The 17,571-nt window shown below is 42.5% G+C and overlaps 1 protein-coding gene across 14 annotated transcripts in view; it reads left to right on the forward strand.

Moving 5' to 3' along the window:
• Positions 1 to 17,571, forward strand: part of LOC114784058 (ryanodine receptor 1-like) — a 53,335-nt gene that overhangs the window by 6,824 nt on the left and 28,940 nt on the right. For all 14 annotated transcript variants that reach the window (XR_003748761.1, XM_028969340.1, XM_028969341.1 and 11 more), the window contains exons 12-61: positions 239 to 403; positions 580 to 701; positions 797 to 983; positions 1,230 to 1,365; positions 1,506 to 1,601; positions 1,680 to 1,798; positions 1,881 to 2,014; positions 2,125 to 2,366; positions 2,447 to 2,639; positions 3,065 to 3,281; positions 3,361 to 3,465; positions 3,570 to 3,673; positions 3,803 to 3,886; positions 4,005 to 4,164; positions 4,398 to 4,545; positions 4,654 to 4,859; positions 4,993 to 5,167; positions 5,290 to 5,498; positions 5,674 to 6,026; positions 6,238 to 6,367; positions 6,488 to 6,648; positions 6,737 to 6,896; positions 7,235 to 7,321; positions 7,461 to 7,687; positions 8,151 to 8,595; positions 8,679 to 9,254; positions 9,877 to 10,077; positions 10,399 to 10,510; positions 10,602 to 10,745; positions 11,010 to 11,283; positions 11,356 to 11,467; positions 11,561 to 11,693; positions 11,773 to 11,867; positions 12,266 to 12,401; positions 13,158 to 13,344; positions 13,444 to 13,555; positions 13,645 to 13,765; positions 13,970 to 14,139; positions 14,341 to 14,561; positions 14,980 to 15,070; positions 15,154 to 15,294; positions 15,418 to 15,581; positions 15,673 to 15,751; positions 15,856 to 15,945; positions 16,024 to 16,164; positions 16,247 to 16,324; positions 16,443 to 16,518; positions 16,630 to 16,753; positions 16,903 to 17,018; positions 17,367 to 17,434. Coding sequence is in view for 13 of the 14 variants with exons in the window: in XM_028969340.1 (XP_028825173.1) it covers positions 239 to 403; positions 580 to 701; positions 797 to 983; positions 1,230 to 1,365; positions 1,506 to 1,601; positions 1,680 to 1,798; positions 1,881 to 2,014; positions 2,125 to 2,366; positions 2,447 to 2,639; positions 3,065 to 3,281; positions 3,361 to 3,465; positions 3,570 to 3,673; positions 3,803 to 3,886; positions 4,005 to 4,164; positions 4,398 to 4,545; positions 4,654 to 4,859; positions 4,993 to 5,167; positions 5,290 to 5,498; positions 5,674 to 6,026; positions 6,238 to 6,367; positions 6,488 to 6,648; positions 6,737 to 6,896; positions 7,235 to 7,321; positions 7,461 to 7,687; positions 8,151 to 8,595; positions 8,679 to 9,254; positions 9,877 to 10,077; positions 10,399 to 10,510; positions 10,602 to 10,745; positions 11,010 to 11,283; positions 11,356 to 11,467; positions 11,561 to 11,693; positions 11,773 to 11,867; positions 12,266 to 12,401; positions 13,158 to 13,344; positions 13,444 to 13,555; positions 13,645 to 13,765; positions 13,970 to 14,139; positions 14,341 to 14,561; positions 14,980 to 15,070; positions 15,154 to 15,294; positions 15,418 to 15,581; positions 15,673 to 15,751; positions 15,856 to 15,945; positions 16,024 to 16,164; positions 16,247 to 16,324; positions 16,443 to 16,518; positions 16,630 to 16,753; positions 16,903 to 17,018; positions 17,367 to 17,434 (8,127 nt within the window). In the remaining variant the exon portion in view is untranslated. The remainder of the gene's footprint in view (positions 1 to 238; positions 404 to 579; positions 702 to 796; positions 984 to 1,229; positions 1,366 to 1,505; positions 1,602 to 1,679; positions 1,799 to 1,880; positions 2,015 to 2,124; positions 2,367 to 2,446; positions 2,640 to 3,064; positions 3,282 to 3,360; positions 3,466 to 3,569; positions 3,674 to 3,802; positions 3,887 to 4,004; positions 4,165 to 4,397; positions 4,546 to 4,653; positions 4,860 to 4,992; positions 5,168 to 5,289; positions 5,499 to 5,673; positions 6,027 to 6,237; positions 6,368 to 6,487; positions 6,649 to 6,736; positions 6,897 to 7,234; positions 7,322 to 7,460; positions 7,688 to 8,150; positions 8,596 to 8,678; positions 9,255 to 9,876; positions 10,078 to 10,398; positions 10,511 to 10,601; positions 10,746 to 11,009; positions 11,284 to 11,355; positions 11,468 to 11,560; positions 11,694 to 11,772; positions 11,868 to 12,265; positions 12,402 to 13,157; positions 13,345 to 13,443; positions 13,556 to 13,644; positions 13,766 to 13,969; positions 14,140 to 14,340; positions 14,562 to 14,979; positions 15,071 to 15,153; positions 15,295 to 15,417; positions 15,582 to 15,672; positions 15,752 to 15,855; positions 15,946 to 16,023; positions 16,165 to 16,246; positions 16,325 to 16,442; positions 16,519 to 16,629; positions 16,754 to 16,902; positions 17,019 to 17,366; positions 17,435 to 17,571) is intronic.

Raw genomic sequence — 17,571 nt, forward strand, 5'->3', positions numbered from 1 at the left:
GCAAAGGGCGATGCAGATGACTTGATTTATAACATTCGGAGTGTGACTGTGAAAAACCATTGTGAGGATGAGTGACAATTGAGTTTGTGTATTGAAAAAGCTGTATGCACTTATATATGTATGATAGTTGGAGAATCTGTGTGTGTATGACTGAACAAGAAACTACATTAATGTTTGTGTGTGTGTGTGTGTGTGTGTGTGTGTGTGTGTGTGTGTGTACATGATTGTATAAGTACAGGAGAAGACAGAGATGGTACAGAAGCGTGAGGTGGAGGGGATGGGCATTCCTGAGATTAAATATGGAGAGTCCATGTGCTTTGTGCAACATGCCTCCACCAGCCTGTGGCTCACCTATGCTTCTGTCGATGCCAAGTCTGCCCGCCTCGGCCCACTCAAGAGAAAGGTCTGGTTTATGTTTTCCTACCATTTCACTGCAGAATCAACTGCAACCAAGTGTACTTTAATAAGTCTGTCTGCTTGGAAATGGCCATGTAGTTCATTTTTTCACCTTTCACAACACTGAGTCAGTAATGCATGGTTTGTGTAGTTACTGTCTGTCTGTGTGTGACTGCTCTTTAGGCTATCCTGCATCAGGAGGGTCACATGGACGATGCTCTGACCATAGCCCGCTCACAGACATTTGAGTCTCAAGCTGCAAGAATGATCTACAGTACCTCAGGCCTCTTCTCACAGTTCATTAAGTAGGCCTGACCTACTGACCTGTCTATTCTTTGTGCAGTGTGTAGGTGTCTGAGTAATATGTTTATGTGTGTATAATGTGTATGTGTGTATTCAGAGGTCTGGATTCTCTCAGTGGGAAGAGTAAAGCTCCTGTTCCACCAGCTTTGCCACTGGACTCGGTGGTCCTGCTCCTGCAGGATCTCATCTTCTATTTCAGACCTCCACATGAAGACCTGGAGCATGAGGAGAAACAGAGCAAATTGCGTTCTCTTCGGAACCGACAGAACCTCTTTCAGGAGGAGGTGAATTTACACAATTGTCCTCTAACACTTTTAAACACATATTGAGTTTACACTTTTTATTATATAACACTGTTATAAATTATACATTGCGTTTAACACATTTTATACATTTACATTTGCATTTAAGGCATTTGGCAGACATGTTTAGTGGGGGACACATTGAGACACATTAATGTTTTGTTACATTTAATTTTTTTATTTTAATGAAACATGTTGCATAACTCGTTGTTCCTCTGTCTTCTATAGGGTATGATCACACTGGTGCTGGAATGTATTGACCGGCTCAATGTCTATAATTCAGCTGCTCACTTTTCTGAGTTTGCCGGAGAGGAGGCTGCTGAGTCCTGGAAGGAGATTGTTAACCTGCTGTATGAATTATTGGGTAGGAAGATAATGTCATAATGTTTTTTTTATTATTTAGTTTTGTATATAGTTTCATTACATTTGTGTTTAATTTCTTTCTTCATATTGAGATACTGGTTTTTGGTGACTGGAGTATGTGTGTGTTTTCTATTTGCTTAGCCTCTCTAATTCGAGGGAATAGGGCTAACTGTGCACTTTTTTGCAATAACTTGGACTGGCTGGTCAGTAAATTGGACCGACTAGAGGCTTCCTCAGGTACAACTCACTTCACACGTCTTCATCAAGTTATTAAGCATTTTAGTGGCACCAAATAATGTGTGTTTCTGTGAGCAGGAATACTGGAAGTATTGTACTGCATTTTGATTGAGAGTCCTGAGGTTTTGAACATTATCCAGGAGAACCACATCAAATCCATAATCGCACTCCTGGATAAACATGGCCGCAACCACAAGGTCCTTACATGAATACATATACATATAAGAAAGAATTAAGGAAATGGTGTTACCTTAACCTGATGTCTCTGATTTCACATAGGTTCTGGATGTCCTCTGTTCTCTCTGTGTGTGTAATGGTGTGGCTGTGAGGTCCAATCAGAACCTCATCACAGAGAATCTGCTTCCAGGCCGTGATCTTCTTCTGCAGACAAGCATTATCAACTATGTGACCAGGTACAAGAGGATCTTGAGAATTAAGCAGCTGAATCAATGAATCAATACCATAGAAAAATATACAATATTTTATGTTTCTCAAAAACAAAGACCCTTCTCTTCTCTTCTAGCATGAGACCAAATATCTTCTTGGGCACATGTGAGGGATCCACTCAGTACAAGAAGTGGTATTATGAGTTGATGGTGGACCATGTGGATCCCTTTGTAACTGCCCAGCCCTTTCACCTACGTGTGGGTTGGGCTTTGACTGAGGGCTACAGCCCATACCCTGGAGGTGGAGAGGGGTGGGGGAGCAATGGTGTTGGTGATGACCTCTACTCATATAGCTTTGATGGGCTACAATTGTGGTCAGGTTAGTGTAGTGAGTTAGAGCCGATAAACACCTTAGTTTAAAAGAACGTGATGTTCTAACATCCTGTTTCCTCTGAGCAGGACATGTCCCAAGGCATGTAGCCTCACCCAATCAACACATCCTAGCAGCAGAAGACGTTGTGAGCTGCTGCCTGGATTTGAGTGTGCCAAGTATCTCCTTTCGCATCAATGGCCATCCCGTACAGGGCATGTTTGAGAACTTCAATCTTGATGGCCTCTTCTTCCCTGCTGTCAGCTTCTCTGCTGGCGTCAAGTAAGAGAACATTCCGAATTGTTGAATGAACTAAAATTGCACTCAATAAAGTGAAGTGATTGTCATTTCAATCACGTGCACACAGTGAAATGTGTCCTCCGTATTTAAGCATCACCCTTAGTGAGCAGTGGGCAGCCATGACAGGTGCCCAGGGAGCAGTGTGTGGGATCGGTGCTTTGCTCAGTGGCACCTCAGTGGCACCTTGGCGGATCGGGATTCGAACCGGCAACCTTCTTATTACGGGGCAGTTTCCTTAACCGCTAGGCCACCACTAAAACTATGCATTGCCTTTGGCTATAAGAGTGTTAAGAATAATAATTATTAAATTGGATGATTATTATAATGACAGTGACATATGAAAGAGCTCTTCAGCTTTGGGGCAGACAGTGTTTTAATGGAACTCCCTCTTCTCTCTGCGTCTCAAGGGTGCGATTCCTCTTGGGTGGTCGTCATGGAGACTTTAAATTCCTGCCACCTCCAGGCTATGCCCCCTGCTATGAGGCAGTCCTGCCCAAGGACCGACTGCACATTGAACCTATTAAAGAATACATGCATGACTTCAATGGCGTCCGGAACCTTCTGGGGCCGACCCAGTCCCTCTCCCACACAGCATTCACCCCCTATCCAGTGGACACGATTCAGGTAAAACCACTGAAATTTTACTTTTTTTTCCCCATATCTTAATTTTCTTTCTTCAATTCTTTTGCTTTTCTGGCTATAGATTGTGCTTCCGCCCCACCTGGAGCGCATTCGTGAGAAGCTGGCAGAGAACAGTCATGAGCTGTGGGCTGTAACTCGAATTGAGCAGGGCTGGACCTATGGGACAGTGGGTCTCCACTTGATATTTGCTTCATCTTTTTATTATTTCTTATTATTTTATTATCAATTCTTCATACTCCTTTACCATCTCTCTTAACTTCCTTTTTTCAGTTCAGAGATGATAACAAAAAATTGCATCCATGTCTGGTGGACTTTACAAACCTGCCTGAGCCAGAGAAAAACTATAATCTTGCTATGGCTGGAGAAACACTCAAGTGTGTCTCATGGGTTTGGGCAAAACCTTTTTACTAATTGTGTTGACTTAATGTATTGTTCATTGGTTGTGATGCCAACAAACAATACATGGTGTTTTCTAAAAAAAAATATTTCTTTCATTTCTGAAGGACTTTACTTGCTCTGGGCTGTCATGTAGGTATGGGAGATGAGAAGGCTGAGGAGAACCTCAAGAAAATTAAACTCCCAAAAACGTAAGTCCACCTGCAGGCCAGGATTGGTAACATAAATTAGACTCCATCCTTTCATTCTTTTAGTTGCAGAACGATTAGTTCATTTAGATGTTGTTGTTGTTGTTGTTGTTGATTTTAGATATGCACAGAGCAATGGTTATAAACCAGCTCCCCTCGACATGAATCATGTAAAGCTGACACCTAATCAGAACACTCTGGTGGAGAGACTAGCAGAAAATGGGCATAACGTGTGGGCACGTGACCGGGTGCGCCAAGGCTGGACCTACAGCATTGTGCAGGTATTTTTTTTCCATTTTGTAGTTTATGGCACTCATCCTGTATCCTGTATATTTGCTGTCAATCTCACAGCAGAGTTATTGTATAACATTTCTCACTAAGACCTATATGGCCATGGATCACTGCTTATTTCATGAGTCATTTTCCATCTTCAGGGAATATTGACCGAATTCATTTTTTAAACCATATAACGCACAGAGTTCTGACCTTGCCCACAAAGTTGGTTTTATTTTAGGACATAGTGAACAAGCGCAATCCTCGCCTTGTTCCGTACAACCTCCTGGATGAGAAAACAAAGAAGACCAACAGGGACACAGTGTGTGCAGCTGTCCGAACTCTCATTGGCTACGGCTACAATATTGAGCCACCAGATCAGGAGAGCAGTGAGTCTGTCTGAAGGTTCACCTGTCTGTTCAACTGGCATTTGTGTTTTTTAACGAACTTTCTTAAAGGTGCATTTTCTTCTTGAACCTCAATCTCCCTCCTGCTAGGTGGGCACGGCATGTCAGGCTCACGAAGTGATAAGATCCGTATTTTCCGGGCTGAGAAATCATATGCAGTGACGCAGGGGAAGTGGTACTTTGAGTTTGAAGCAGTGACAGTGGGGGAGATGCGGGTGGGCTGGGCGCGCCCCAACGTACGAGCAGACGTAGATTTGGGTGCAGATGACATGGCATATGTCTTCAATGGGTTCAAGGTTTGTGTCTCTTGTCACTTCACTTCTTAGCAACAATTTAATTCTGATGTATTAATTGTTCACTGACTTTTGTGAGAATTTATTCTTCTCGTCGGGTAACATGAGATTAATTGGTTTCCTTATTTCTCTCAAGGCTCAACGTTGGCATGTGGGTAACGAGCCATTTGGGCGGAGCTGGTTGCCGGGTGATGTGGTAGGCTGTATGATTGACTTGACTGAGCAAAACATTTTGTTCACACTAAATGGGGAGATGCTCATCAGTGACTCAGGCTCTGAGATGGCCTTCAAGGACATTGAGATTGGTGAAGGTGAGGAGAAAAAGGAATATCACTGATGAATGAAAAGATGATGCACTCTAAGGACCTGAAAAGAATAAAATAGAAAAGTTTTCTTTGCATCTAATTTTACCAAAATCCTCTGTTTGAAACAGGATTCATCCCTGTGTGTAGTTTGGGTCCCTCACAAGTGGGCCGCATCAACCTTGGCCAGAACGTTAGCAGCCTGCGCTACTTCACTATTTGTGGCCTGCAGGAGGGCTTTGAGCCTTTTGCAATCAACATGAAGAGAGACATCACCATGTGGTTCAGCAAAAGCCTGCCCCAGTTTGACCCTGTTCCCCAAGACCACCAACACATAGAGGTGTGTTAAGGCTTCTTGCCTCAAGAAAACGCTGCAGAGGTTAAATGCCCCATACAGTTATTATAGGCATGATAGATATCATAAAGTTGCTCTGCAATATAAAGGATCATTAACAAGTAATATTTCTGTAACTTCCTCTTCTCCCACTTAATTTCAAACATGCTGTGCCCTGCAGGTATCCCGTGTGGATGGAACTGTGGACAGCGCCCCCTGCCTCAAGCTAACCCACAAAACTTTTGGGTCTCAGAATGCCAACACTGACCTGCTTTTCCTACGTCTCAGCATGCCCATCGAGTTCCATGAGACATTCAAGGTCCATCCAGGCAGCACGCCCATCACCCGCGCTCTCACCATCCCTGAAGACGAAGCTCTGGACGTGGAGCCTGACTCAGAGTTTGAGCAGCTGAAAAAATCAGCTACACGCAGGGAGCAGGACGAGAAGGAAAAGGAGCCATCTGTACCCAAGGAGATACCAGGCACTAAAGAAAATGAGAAAGACATGACCACCGAGAAGAGTAAAAAGAAAGGGTAGGATTATTGATGAATGTTAAAGACAGATGAGAAAGTTATTTTGACAATTAAGTTATATAGTTATATATACTGACAACAGTAGGTAAATAATTTGCTGGGATTTAGGATGAACGAATTATTATTGGATTTAATCGCTGAGAATAGGTCTGTCCATTTACTGATGCCGTTTTTACTGTTTGTGGGGGTGGTGTCTTTAACTATCCTGCAGGTTCCTTTTCAAGGCAAAGAAAGCTGCCTTCATTGCACCTCCACCTGTAGTACCTGCCATTCCTCGGCTGGTGGAAGATGTTGTCCCAGATGACCGAGATGATGTTGACGTCATCCTGAGCACAACAACAGTATGATCCGATTTCCACCCTAGCTTCTTTTAATGCACGTGTGGAATTATATCTTTACATATAAATGCCCGACATAGTACCTGTTTTAATTGAACCTATGCCTGTTTTTTTGGGTTGCAGTATTACTACTCTGTTCGCGTGTTTGCGGGGCAGGAGGCCACAGGGGTTTGGGCAGGTTGGGTTACCCCTGATTACCATCAGTACGACCCCCATTTTGATCTCAGCAAAGTGCGTAATGTTACTGTCACTGTGGGCGATGACAAGGGTAACATCCACGACAGGTCAGTGACACCTGGAGTACAGCAGTTGACACACAAACAGGCTATAATGCAGGCACTAAAATATTCTCTGACCTCTCTCTCTGACCAGTATGAAGCGCAGCAACTGCTACATGGTATGGGGTGGAGAGTTCAGCAACTCGCAGCAGACACGCAGCCAGGAGGACCTTGTGATTGGTTGCCTTGTCGACCTTGATACAGGTCTTATGAATTTTACAGCCAATGGGAAGGAGGTCAACACGTTCTACCAGGTCAGCTGAAAAACGAGTTCCCGACCAGGAAATCTGAACACCTCCCCTTAATGACGTCAGAAAATGATGCAGATGTGTTCATTTCTAGTTCACCATGTAGAATGCTTGAGATAAAGCTGAAATAATCTATATGCATGTTTCATAAAACCACACAGTGAGCTTGATTAGTTAAATGTATTTTGCCACAAGTCCTTGTAATATCTTTGTGATTTTTGGGGTATGTGCTGGAGCACAAACTTTGAGCAGAAAGATTTTTGTGCAATATTCTCAAAAATATAAATTATGTTTCCCCAAATTGCAATTTATTTTATTTTCTTTATTATCTGTGTATTTATTAGGTGGAGCCCAACACCAAACTGTTCCCGGCTGTATTTGTTTTACCCTCCAGTCAAAATGTGCTGCAGGTGGAGTTGGGCAAACTTAAGGTCAGATCATCTCCAATTTAATGAATGAATTAAATATATGCATTAATTTATTATTTTGAACGTTATGATTGTGCCCAGAAGTACTTTGGCATATTTTTATTTGTTTATTTATTTATTACTTGCATTTTGTTTCCATTAGAACATCATGCCCATCTCAGCAGCCATGTTCCGCAGTGACCGCAAGAACCCGGTCCCTCAGTGTCCTCCACGACTGGATGTTCAGATGCTGACTCCTGTAATCTGGAGCCGAATGCCCAATCACTTTTTGTCACCTGAGACATGTCGTATCAGCGAGAGACTGGGCTGGAAAGTTGAATGCTCTGAGCCACTCACCATGATGGCTCTGCACATCCCAGAGGAGAACAGGCATGTTATAGTTTCAGTATTACAGAAGTGCTACAGTCTCATTTCTCGGTAGTAGTAGCCTAGTGGGTAACACACTTGCCTATGAACCAGAAGACCCAGGTTCAAACCCCACTTACTACCATTGCTCCAGGGAGACTGTCGCTCTGGACCACGGTGTCTGATGCTCTAAATGTAAATGTGAATCTCTTTTTTGTTGTATTTTTTTTTTTTTTGATTCATCATTTATACACATAATTGTTATTCTGGACGACATTTGTATAAAATTTTTATTATTAATGTTCCTTTTTCTTTTTTATTTTTTTTTGGAACATTATGGATCATGGCACATGGCTAATTCCATAAGCTTGTCACTTAATACTTCAGGTGCCCAGATCATGTTAGCAGGTCTACCCATTGTGGACTGGATGTGTCTGGTCATGGTGTTTTTTCTCCCTTAGCTTGTTACATTTTCTCTCTATTACAGATGTATTGACATCCTTGAGTTGTCAGAGCGCATGGACCTGATGACATTTCATTACCACACCCTGAAGCTTTACGGCTCAGTCTGTGCTCTGGGCAACAACCGTGTGGCTCATGCCCTGTGCAGCCATGTGGATGAGTCGCAGCTCTTCTACGCCATTGAGAATACCTACTTGCCCGGGCCCATCCGCAGTGGTTACTACGACCTGCTCATCAGTATGCACCTTGAGTCCGCCAGACGCAATCGTCTCATGACCAACCATGAGTTTATAGTGCCCATGACAGACGAGACGCGCAGCATCACGCTCTACTCGGATGCAGAGAAGTCCCATGCCTTGCCTGGCGTTGGTCTGACCACCTGCCTACGGCCCAAACTGCACTTCTCACCCACAGGCTTTGTTGGAACGAATGCAGATATTTATACCCTAAGCCCCATAATTCCTCTGCAGGTAAGGAGAAGGAGAAAGAGGAAAAGATGAAAATGCAATTTCAAATAATTGAATTTCAGAATTCGTGATTTCTCTGTCCGCAGATCCTGAAGACCAAAGCGTTAAATATGTTAACTGAAGCAGTGCAGGATGGTGGACAGGCTATGCGGGACCCAGTAGGTGGCAGTGTTGAGTTCCACTTCGTACCCATCCTGAAGCTCACTAGCACGCTGCTCATCATGGGTGTGTTCGAGGATGAGGACGTGACCCACATCCTGAAGATGATCGAGCCCACTGTGTTCAAGGAGCAGGCAGAGAACCCCTCCACAGAGGAAGGAGGGGCAGCAGTGGAAAAAGCAGCCTTGAAGGAGGGAGGCACAGAACAGAAAGAGGAGGCTGAGCAGGAGACAGACCACGAAGTTCAGGATGAGGGGGTGGGAGAGGAAGAGGAGGAGGAGGATGAAGAAGAGCTGGAGCTAGATCTGGAGGAAGAAGAACTAGAAGACACTACAGAAAAAGAAGGAGAGGAGGATAGCAAAGAGGAGAAGACTGACACTGAGAAAAAAGCAGAAGAGGACAAAGAGGAAGGGTCAGATCAGAAAGAGGCAGAGACACATGAGGAAGAGAGTCTACATGAAGGCCTTTTGCACATGAAGCTTCCTGAGTCTGTTAAACTGCAGGTATACAACAAAGCAAATGCCATCATGATCAATAAGTACAGTGATTACATGCCAAGTTATGCAAATTATACAGCTTTGTAAAAATAGGTAACATAACACAATGCTACATTTTTATTAATCCTTGTGTTCAAAAATGGTAATCAAACCAGATTTATTACAACAGAGCTCTAATGAAACAGTATAAAGTAAAACAATAAGCATTAGAAACTTGCCTCAAAGCCAAGCCACATCATACATGCATTTAGTATTGACAAATTTATTTCATTTTTAACATTAAATTAATTTCATTTTTTATACTGTTTTGTCGTGAACTACGCATTGGAGGTGGTGTGTACTACTTTGAAATGTGGTGATATCCGAAACCTGAACACCTAAAGTATTCAATAACATAATTCTTTCAGTGTAGTCCCTTGTAAAATGTAAAATCATTTTAAAATCGTTTTTGTATTCTGAATTCAATAGATTTTGTTGAATCCTTCCTCTATTAATAAAGCAATAATTTATGTGGTTCATATCGGCAGAAGTTCTACTATTTTAATGTGACTTGACTAATCACATCGTAGAGCACTACTGAGCACAGTTGTTAAATTTGATATTTTTCTTTTCTTTGTCCTTCCCTCAGATGTGTACTCTACTACAGTATTTCTGTGATTGCGAGTTGAGGCACAGGGTGGAGGCCATCATTGCGTTCTCTGATCAGTTTGTGAGCCAAGTTCAGACCAATCAGAGACAGCGCTACAATGAACTCATGCTGGCGTTCACGATGAGTGCTGCCGAGACTGCCCGCAAAACCCGCGAGTTCCGCTCACCCCCACAGGAGCAGGTAGGTGCACACACATGCACGCATGCACACACACACACACACACACACACACACACACACATGCACACACACATGTACACACACACACACACACACACACACACGTACGTACGCACACACACGCACATGTACACACACACACACAAGTGCAAGCACACACATGTACACACACACGTACGCACACACACACAAGTGCACGCACACACACACCTACACATACAAACATGCTCGCAAACACACGCGCATTTGCACAAACACGCATGCACACACACATGCACACGTCTGACATGTCAAATATGACTACATTTATGGTTTGTGCAGGTGAACATGCTGATGAACTTTAAGAACTGTCCAGAGGAAGAAGACTGTCCTGTACCAGAGGAAGTTCGCACTGACTTGCAGACTTTTCACAATGATGTGCTGGCGCACTGTGGTAAGTTTTTTTGTGAACACAGATGTACACACACACTTTTGGTGGCACCTGCTAAAGTGTATTTTGTAATTTGTTCTCTTTATATTTTCAGGTATTCACATAGAGGAAGAAGAAGAGGAGGAGGAGGTGGATGCATCCCTAAGAGGAAGACTCTTGCATCTGGTGGAAAAAATAAAGAGCCTTCGCCAAAAAAAAGAAGAGAAGGAGCCAGAGTCTAATGAAGAGACCAAACCTGGTAAGTCTGATACCATTCAGCAGGCAGGAAACCAAGACACTTAATATTCAACAAACAAGCTATTTGGTTACTAGTGCTATTTATTCTTACTATTAAAGATGTAATACAGCCATGCCAAATAGTGATCCGGCCCAACTATGAAAAGAGAATCTGTGGGTTATTGGAAAAATAAATACTCTTCAGTAATGCTATTGTAATAGTATGGTGATAATGAAACATTCTGCAACAGCACATTACATTGTCCCTGTGTGTCTTTATATACAGGCACCCTTCAGGAGCTCATCTCCCACACCACGATTCACTGGGCTCAGGAGTCATTTATCCAGAACCCAGAGCTGGTGCGCCTGATGTTCAGCCTGCTGCACCGGCAGTACGACTCCTTGGGAGAGCTGATCCGTGCGCTGCCGAAGGCCTACACCATTAATGCGGTGTCGGTGCAGGACACCATGGACCTGCTGGAGTGCCTGAGTCAGATACGCTCACTGCTTATTGTGCAGATGGGCCCAGAGGAGGAGAGGCTCATAATCCAGAGCATTGGGTCAGTGTTGTCACGTTGCTTTGGGTTGTTATTTCTTCGCTACAAACATGATGACTTTAACAATTTCCACAGGAATATTATGAGCAACAAGGTGTTCTACCAACATCCCAATTTGATGCGTGCTCTGGGCATGCACGAGACTGTGATGGAGGTGATGGTGAATGTGCTTGGAGGAGATTCTAAGGTAAGGTACCTTTTGGTGAACCTGTACAAAACTCATTTTTTGCATGTCATGTAACCAGGTTAAAACCACACAAAATTCTTTCAATTCTTACAGGAAATTCGTTTTCCGCGTGTGGTGACGAACTGTTGCCGTTTTTTGTGCTATTTCTGCCGCATCAGCCGGCAGAACCAGCGCTCCATGTTTGACCACCTGAGTTATCTGCTACAGAACAGTGGCATTGGGCTTGGTGAGTGCGGCCCAGAGCACTATGTAAGAAGACATGGATCTGTTGTAAATTGACAATTTACGATGGTGATGTATTTTAGGGATGCGAGGGTCAACTCCTCTTGATGTAGCAGCTGCTTCCTGCATTGACAACAATGAACTTGCGCTGGCTCTGCAGGAGCAAGACCTGGAGATGGTGAGTGCCACTTACCTTTGCACATTCATAAGACTGTGTTAACCATTGCATCTACTTCAAAAACATCAAGCAGACATACTAACAGACAATCATTAGCAGACAATATTGTATATAGAAAATGTAAAAAAACCCCACACATATACATTTACAGCATTTATCCAGAGCGACTTACAATCAGTAGTTACAGGGACAGTCCCCCTGGAGCAACTCAGGGTTAAGTGTCTTGCTCAGGGACACAATGGTAGTTAGCGGGATTCGAACCTGGGTCTTCTGGTTCACAGTCGAGTGTGCTACCCACTAGGCTACTACCACCACTATCTGTGCTTTGATAATTTTATGTTAAAAAAGCAGCTTGTTGCACAAACTTAATACATGTGAAAAGTGTTTCTTTTTCTTAGGTGGTGAAGTACCTGGCTGGTTGCGGCTTACAGAGTTGCCCTATGCTGCTGTCCAAAGGCTACCCCGACATTGGCTGGAATCCTTGTGGAGGAGAGAAATACCTAGACTTTCTGCGTTTTGCTGTCTTTGTTAACGGTATGTTGCTCAGCAACCTGTAGGTTCCCTGAAAGCTTTTGTTTTTAGTGGTATAGTATATATTTAAAAGGTAAAGAGCTATGATCCAAATTTGCAGGTTTGAAGAACACATACTGTCATAATGTTTCTTGAAACATTGGCCTGTCCCTCTAACTAGTGGTTGTGTTTCTTAGAGCTAATTACAACCATTTTAATTCCACCAGTCTAATCTCATTATTCCAGGTCGGCAACTCTTTAACAGTCAAAAAGCAATTTGGACCCGGTTTCCACAAAAGAGAAATCACTGGGAGCCACAAATTCTTTTTGATATATAAAATGAAGATAACACTGCATATATTGTTTTATACTTTTACGCCATGTGTAAAGGAACTAGGCTAGCATGTCAAGATATGCAAATATTGCTCACTCACCCAAGGAGGCATTAGATTTCGAAATGCTAGTCTAATTGAACAAACTGATTAACTGCTCTGGTGGGGGTGGCGGGTATATGGTATTTGTTAGATATTTTGAGCAACAAAAAAAAATTCAATACATTGCATTTTAATGTTAGAAAATTATAATAATCTTTCAATTTCAAACTACAATAAAAAAAAAAAACCAATGGATAAAAATAATTATTTATTTACCAAAGTCATAGGGAGCCGCAGTGTAAGGAGCTGCGGGGTGCCGACCCCTGCCCCAGTCTGTGTCTTTGTATATAGCTGATGATGGGATGTTATGAGATCATTTTCAGGTCTTGGTGTAAATGTGTTGTAGGTGAGAGCGTGGAGGAGAATGCGAATGTAGTGGTGCGGCTGCTTATTCGCCGTCCTGAGTGTTTTGGCCCTGCTCTGCGGGGTGAGGGGGGCAATGGGCTGTTGGCAGCTATTGAGGAGGCCATTAAGATCTCAGAAGACCCCGCCCGTGATGGGCCCTCAGTCAAGAAAGACCGCAGATTTCCCATGTAAGATCTGTAAATGACCTGTTATTTCTTTAAGTGCTTTGACACTTTAATGCTTTGATGTTTTATTTATTATTTGTTCACCTATACATGTGTTTGTAGGTTTGGTGGAGAGGAGCAACATGAAGAGAATCGTGTGCATCTTGGAAATGCCATTATGTCATTTTACTCTGCCCTCATAGACCTGCTGGGCCGCTGTGCTCCAGAAATGCATGTGAGAAATGTGCTAAAAGTCCTGATGTAAAAGTTCCACGATATTTAGTGTCATTGTCTCAATTTGTGCAAATCTCTTGGTTTTCATAGTTGATTCAAGCTGGTAAAGGCGAAGCTCTGAGGATCAGGGCTATCTTGCGCTCCCTGGTGCCTATTGAAGACCTGGTGGGAGTTATCAGCCTGCCAGTGCAGATACCAGCTTTTGGCAAAGGTTAGAGCCACACATTTAGGTGTGAATGTAAAAAAAAGTAAGCACACCAAGAAGAAAAATATATAACACATTAAGGGTGCAGCACACACCATGAACTGTTGTCTCGTCATTAAAAATGTTCTCTACAAAAAGAAAATACTTTCATAAAAATTGTGAGATTTATTTAGTTCTGATGTTCTGATTTCCGATCCTTCTTCCTCTTAGACAATAGCATCATTGAGCCAAAGATGTCTGCCAGTTTTGTGCCTGATCACAAAGCTCCCATGGTCCTTTTCTTGGACCGTGTATATGGTATCGACAATCAGGAGTTCTTGTTGCATGTTCTGGAGGTGGGCTTCCTGCCCGACATGAGAGCAGCTGCCTCCCTCGACACAGTGAGTCTGAAGCACAGTAAATTTCTATGTTTTTCTTGTAGTCTTGTGAAGCACTATCTCATACACATAGCTCTATGTGTCATAATGTTGCAAAGGACATTGATTCATACAAGAAGATTCATAGTTGTCCTATTGTGGCTAAGTCATACACCACCACTATGAAGCTGTGCTCAACTTTTTGGTTTGTGTTCCCTAATCTAGGTGGCATTTAGCACTACAGAGATGGCATTAGCCCTCAACCGTTACCTGTGCCAGGCTGTTTTGCCCCTCATCACCAAATGTGCCCCACTATTTGCTGGCACTGACCATCGTGCCATCATGATTGATTCAATGCTGCACACCATCTACCGTCTGTCACGAGGCCGCTCTTTAACCAAGGCCCAGCGGGACGTCATCGAGGAGTGTCTTATGTCCCTTTGCAAGTAGGTGTTGCAGAACACAGCTCTATAATATGTATTTATGTATTTTAAATTATGTGTTTAAAATACTTAAAACTAACTAAAGTGGCAGTGGTGGCCTAGTGGGTAAGGAAGCGGACAGGTAAATGGAAGGTTGTCAAATCCCGAACCCCAAGGTTCCACTGAGCAGCCACTGAGCAAAGCACCATCCCCACACACTGCTCCCCGGGCGCCTGTCATGGCTGCCCACAGTGACAATCACTTCACTGTCATTCAAACAATAAATTCTATTATGAATATAAATATCCTTGTTTGTAGTCACGTCTGCAATACCAGTATTGATCATCCAGCCGTTTTATCTTGAGCTGAATAATGTGAACTGAGACAGGCATCCATTACTTGTGCCAATACAGAGTTGTTTTATTTTTCTGGTAATCTTCAGGTACCTACGGCCTTCAATGCTGCAACATCTGCTGAGGAGACTTGTATTTGATGTGCCAATTCTTAATGAATTTGCCAAGATGCCTCTAAAGGTAATGTTCTAATACAAATTCAAGCACCCTTGTGGGTGATTTTAACATAATCCTGATCATTCTTGCATATTTTATGGTTGCAGCTGCTGACCAATCACTACGAGCGCTGTTGGAAGTACTACTGCCTGCCCAACGGCTGGGCCAACTTTGGAGTTGCTTCAGAGGAGGAGCTCCATCTCACTCGGAAGCTCTTCTGGGGCATCTTTGAGTCACTAGCACACAAGGTAGTGGCCCATTCTTATACTGTTGGAATAAATAATGCAACAGACCTGATGTCTCTGAGGCTGAATATTGTGGTTTTCTTTACCCCTCATATTTTGTTTTGTTTGTTCATTTTTTCCTTGTAGAAATTTGAGGCTGAGCTTTTCAAAATAGCGATGCCTTGCATTTGTGCAATTGCCGGCGCCATTTCCCCAGACTACGTGGATGCTAGTTACTCCTCAAAAACAGAAAAGAAAGCCTCTGTTGATGCAGAAGGAAACTTCGATCCCAAACCAGTAGATACAACAAAGTTAGTAGTGCACTTTTGGTTCAGAGCTGATTGAAATGCTCCCTTTAAACTGCACAGCAGTTTTTGATATACCTCATCTTTACTATCATAGCACTATTATTCCTGAGAAACTGGATGGATTTATCAACAAGTATGCTGAATTTACCCATGACAAATGGGCTTTTGAGAAGGTCAGTATTAGGAATAGAAAGCACTTGGTAAAAAATAACTTATCCATTTAAACCATATTTCATAACTAAAGGATTAATAGGTTTGCAATTTATTTTTGCCACAGATTCAGAATAACTGGACCTATGGTGAAGTGCTGGATGAAAATGGCAAAACCCATCCCATGCTTCGGCCATATAAAACATTCTCAGAAAAGGTAATGTAAGATCTATGTTATATTCCTTTGTCATTTTGAAAGCTGTTTATTAATTTACATGTAACCTTTATTCTTTAGGACAAAGAAATTTATCGTTGGCCCATTAAAGAGTCCATCAAAGCCATGATTGCTTGGGAATGGACCCTGGATCAGACTAGAGAAGGAGAGGATGACAAGGGGGAAAAGAAAAAAGCCCGCAAGATATCACAAACTGCACAGGTAGGAGGGAAAGATGTTATTGGAACTGGATCAGAAGATCAAGTTTAATGCTGTGTGGAGTGAATTAGTCTTCTGTTTTCAGGCAACATATGACCCCAGCCATGGTTACAGTCCTCAGCCTATTGACGTCTCTGGCATGACCCTATCCAGAGAGCTGCAGGTATGTTGTCCGATGTCTGTACCAGCTGATGGCTAAACATCTGATGTAATTTAATCCAGAAGGATAAGCCTTTATGCTGGTGGCATAAGTATTCGAGTATCTATTGATTTTGCCACAGTCCATGGCAGAGCAACTGGCAGAGAATTACCACAACACCTGGGGTCGGAAAAAGAAGATGGAGCTGCAAGCCAAAGGTCATCATCACTTTATGTTTACTAATACTATATGATCCATTTAATATATTTATTGATAAGTACTTTGTTACATAAGTACTTGAGTGTGTTGAAGAGTTTTGTGTTATTTAGGTGGTGGCACGCATCCCCTCCTTGTACCTTATGACACACTGACTGCTAAGGAGAAGGCTCGTGACAGAGAGAAAGCATATGAGCTGCTCAGATTTCTGCAGCTCAATGGCTATGCAGTCACTAGGTATGTCACCGATTCCTAAAGAATAAAATTTATTTCTAAAAATGAAAATGTGCTTCATAGTACAGAGTGTACAAATGATTCAGTCGGTAGGTGGGAATATTTGGCATTCTTGTTGGTCTGAGGATGTGAGTATGTTACCTTCCTTACAGAGGTCTGAAGGACATGGAACTGGACACGTCATCCATTGAGAAGCGGTTTGCATATGGCTTCCTGCAGAAGCTGCTAAAGTGGATGGACATTGCCCAGGAGTTTATCGCACACCTTGGTATGATGGATATTCCATTAAATAATCTAATACACATTTTGAAATATTTCCTGTTGGGTTCATTTGTGACACATTGGATGAAAATATACAAAAAAAGGAGTTTTGTGTTACATAGTTTGTCTTATATTCAGGCCAGTATAGTGTGTACCAGTGAGTTTCATTGTGTCAAGAAGTGGGAATATTAAAGTTTGATTGATTTAGTTTATGCTTTCTGAATTGTAAAAATGCTGAACGATATCACTTGTCTTAATAAGATGTTAAACAGATCTCATAATAACATATTGTTTAGCAGGATGAGTCTCAGTACTTGTCCTCTGAACATTTCTGTATTCTCTCTTGTGCCAACAGAGGCTGTGGTCAGCAGCGGACGTGTGGAGAAATCTCCTCAGGAACAAGAGATTAAATTCTTTGCCAAGGTGAGCTGTGTTCTCCATTGGCATACAGACTTTAGTGAAGGAAGGTTTTTATTTTATAATTTTTTTATTGAGATTATAGCATGAGCCATAACAATATTCTCAAAAGGTCACAAAAACAAAAAAGGACCCCAAATCTT

Source organism: Denticeps clupeoides, unplaced genomic scaffold, assembly GCF_900700375.1.
Source record: "Denticeps clupeoides unplaced genomic scaffold, fDenClu1.1, whole genome shotgun sequence".
Lineage (NCBI taxonomy): Eukaryota > Metazoa > Chordata > Actinopteri > Clupeiformes > Denticipitidae > Denticeps > Denticeps clupeoides.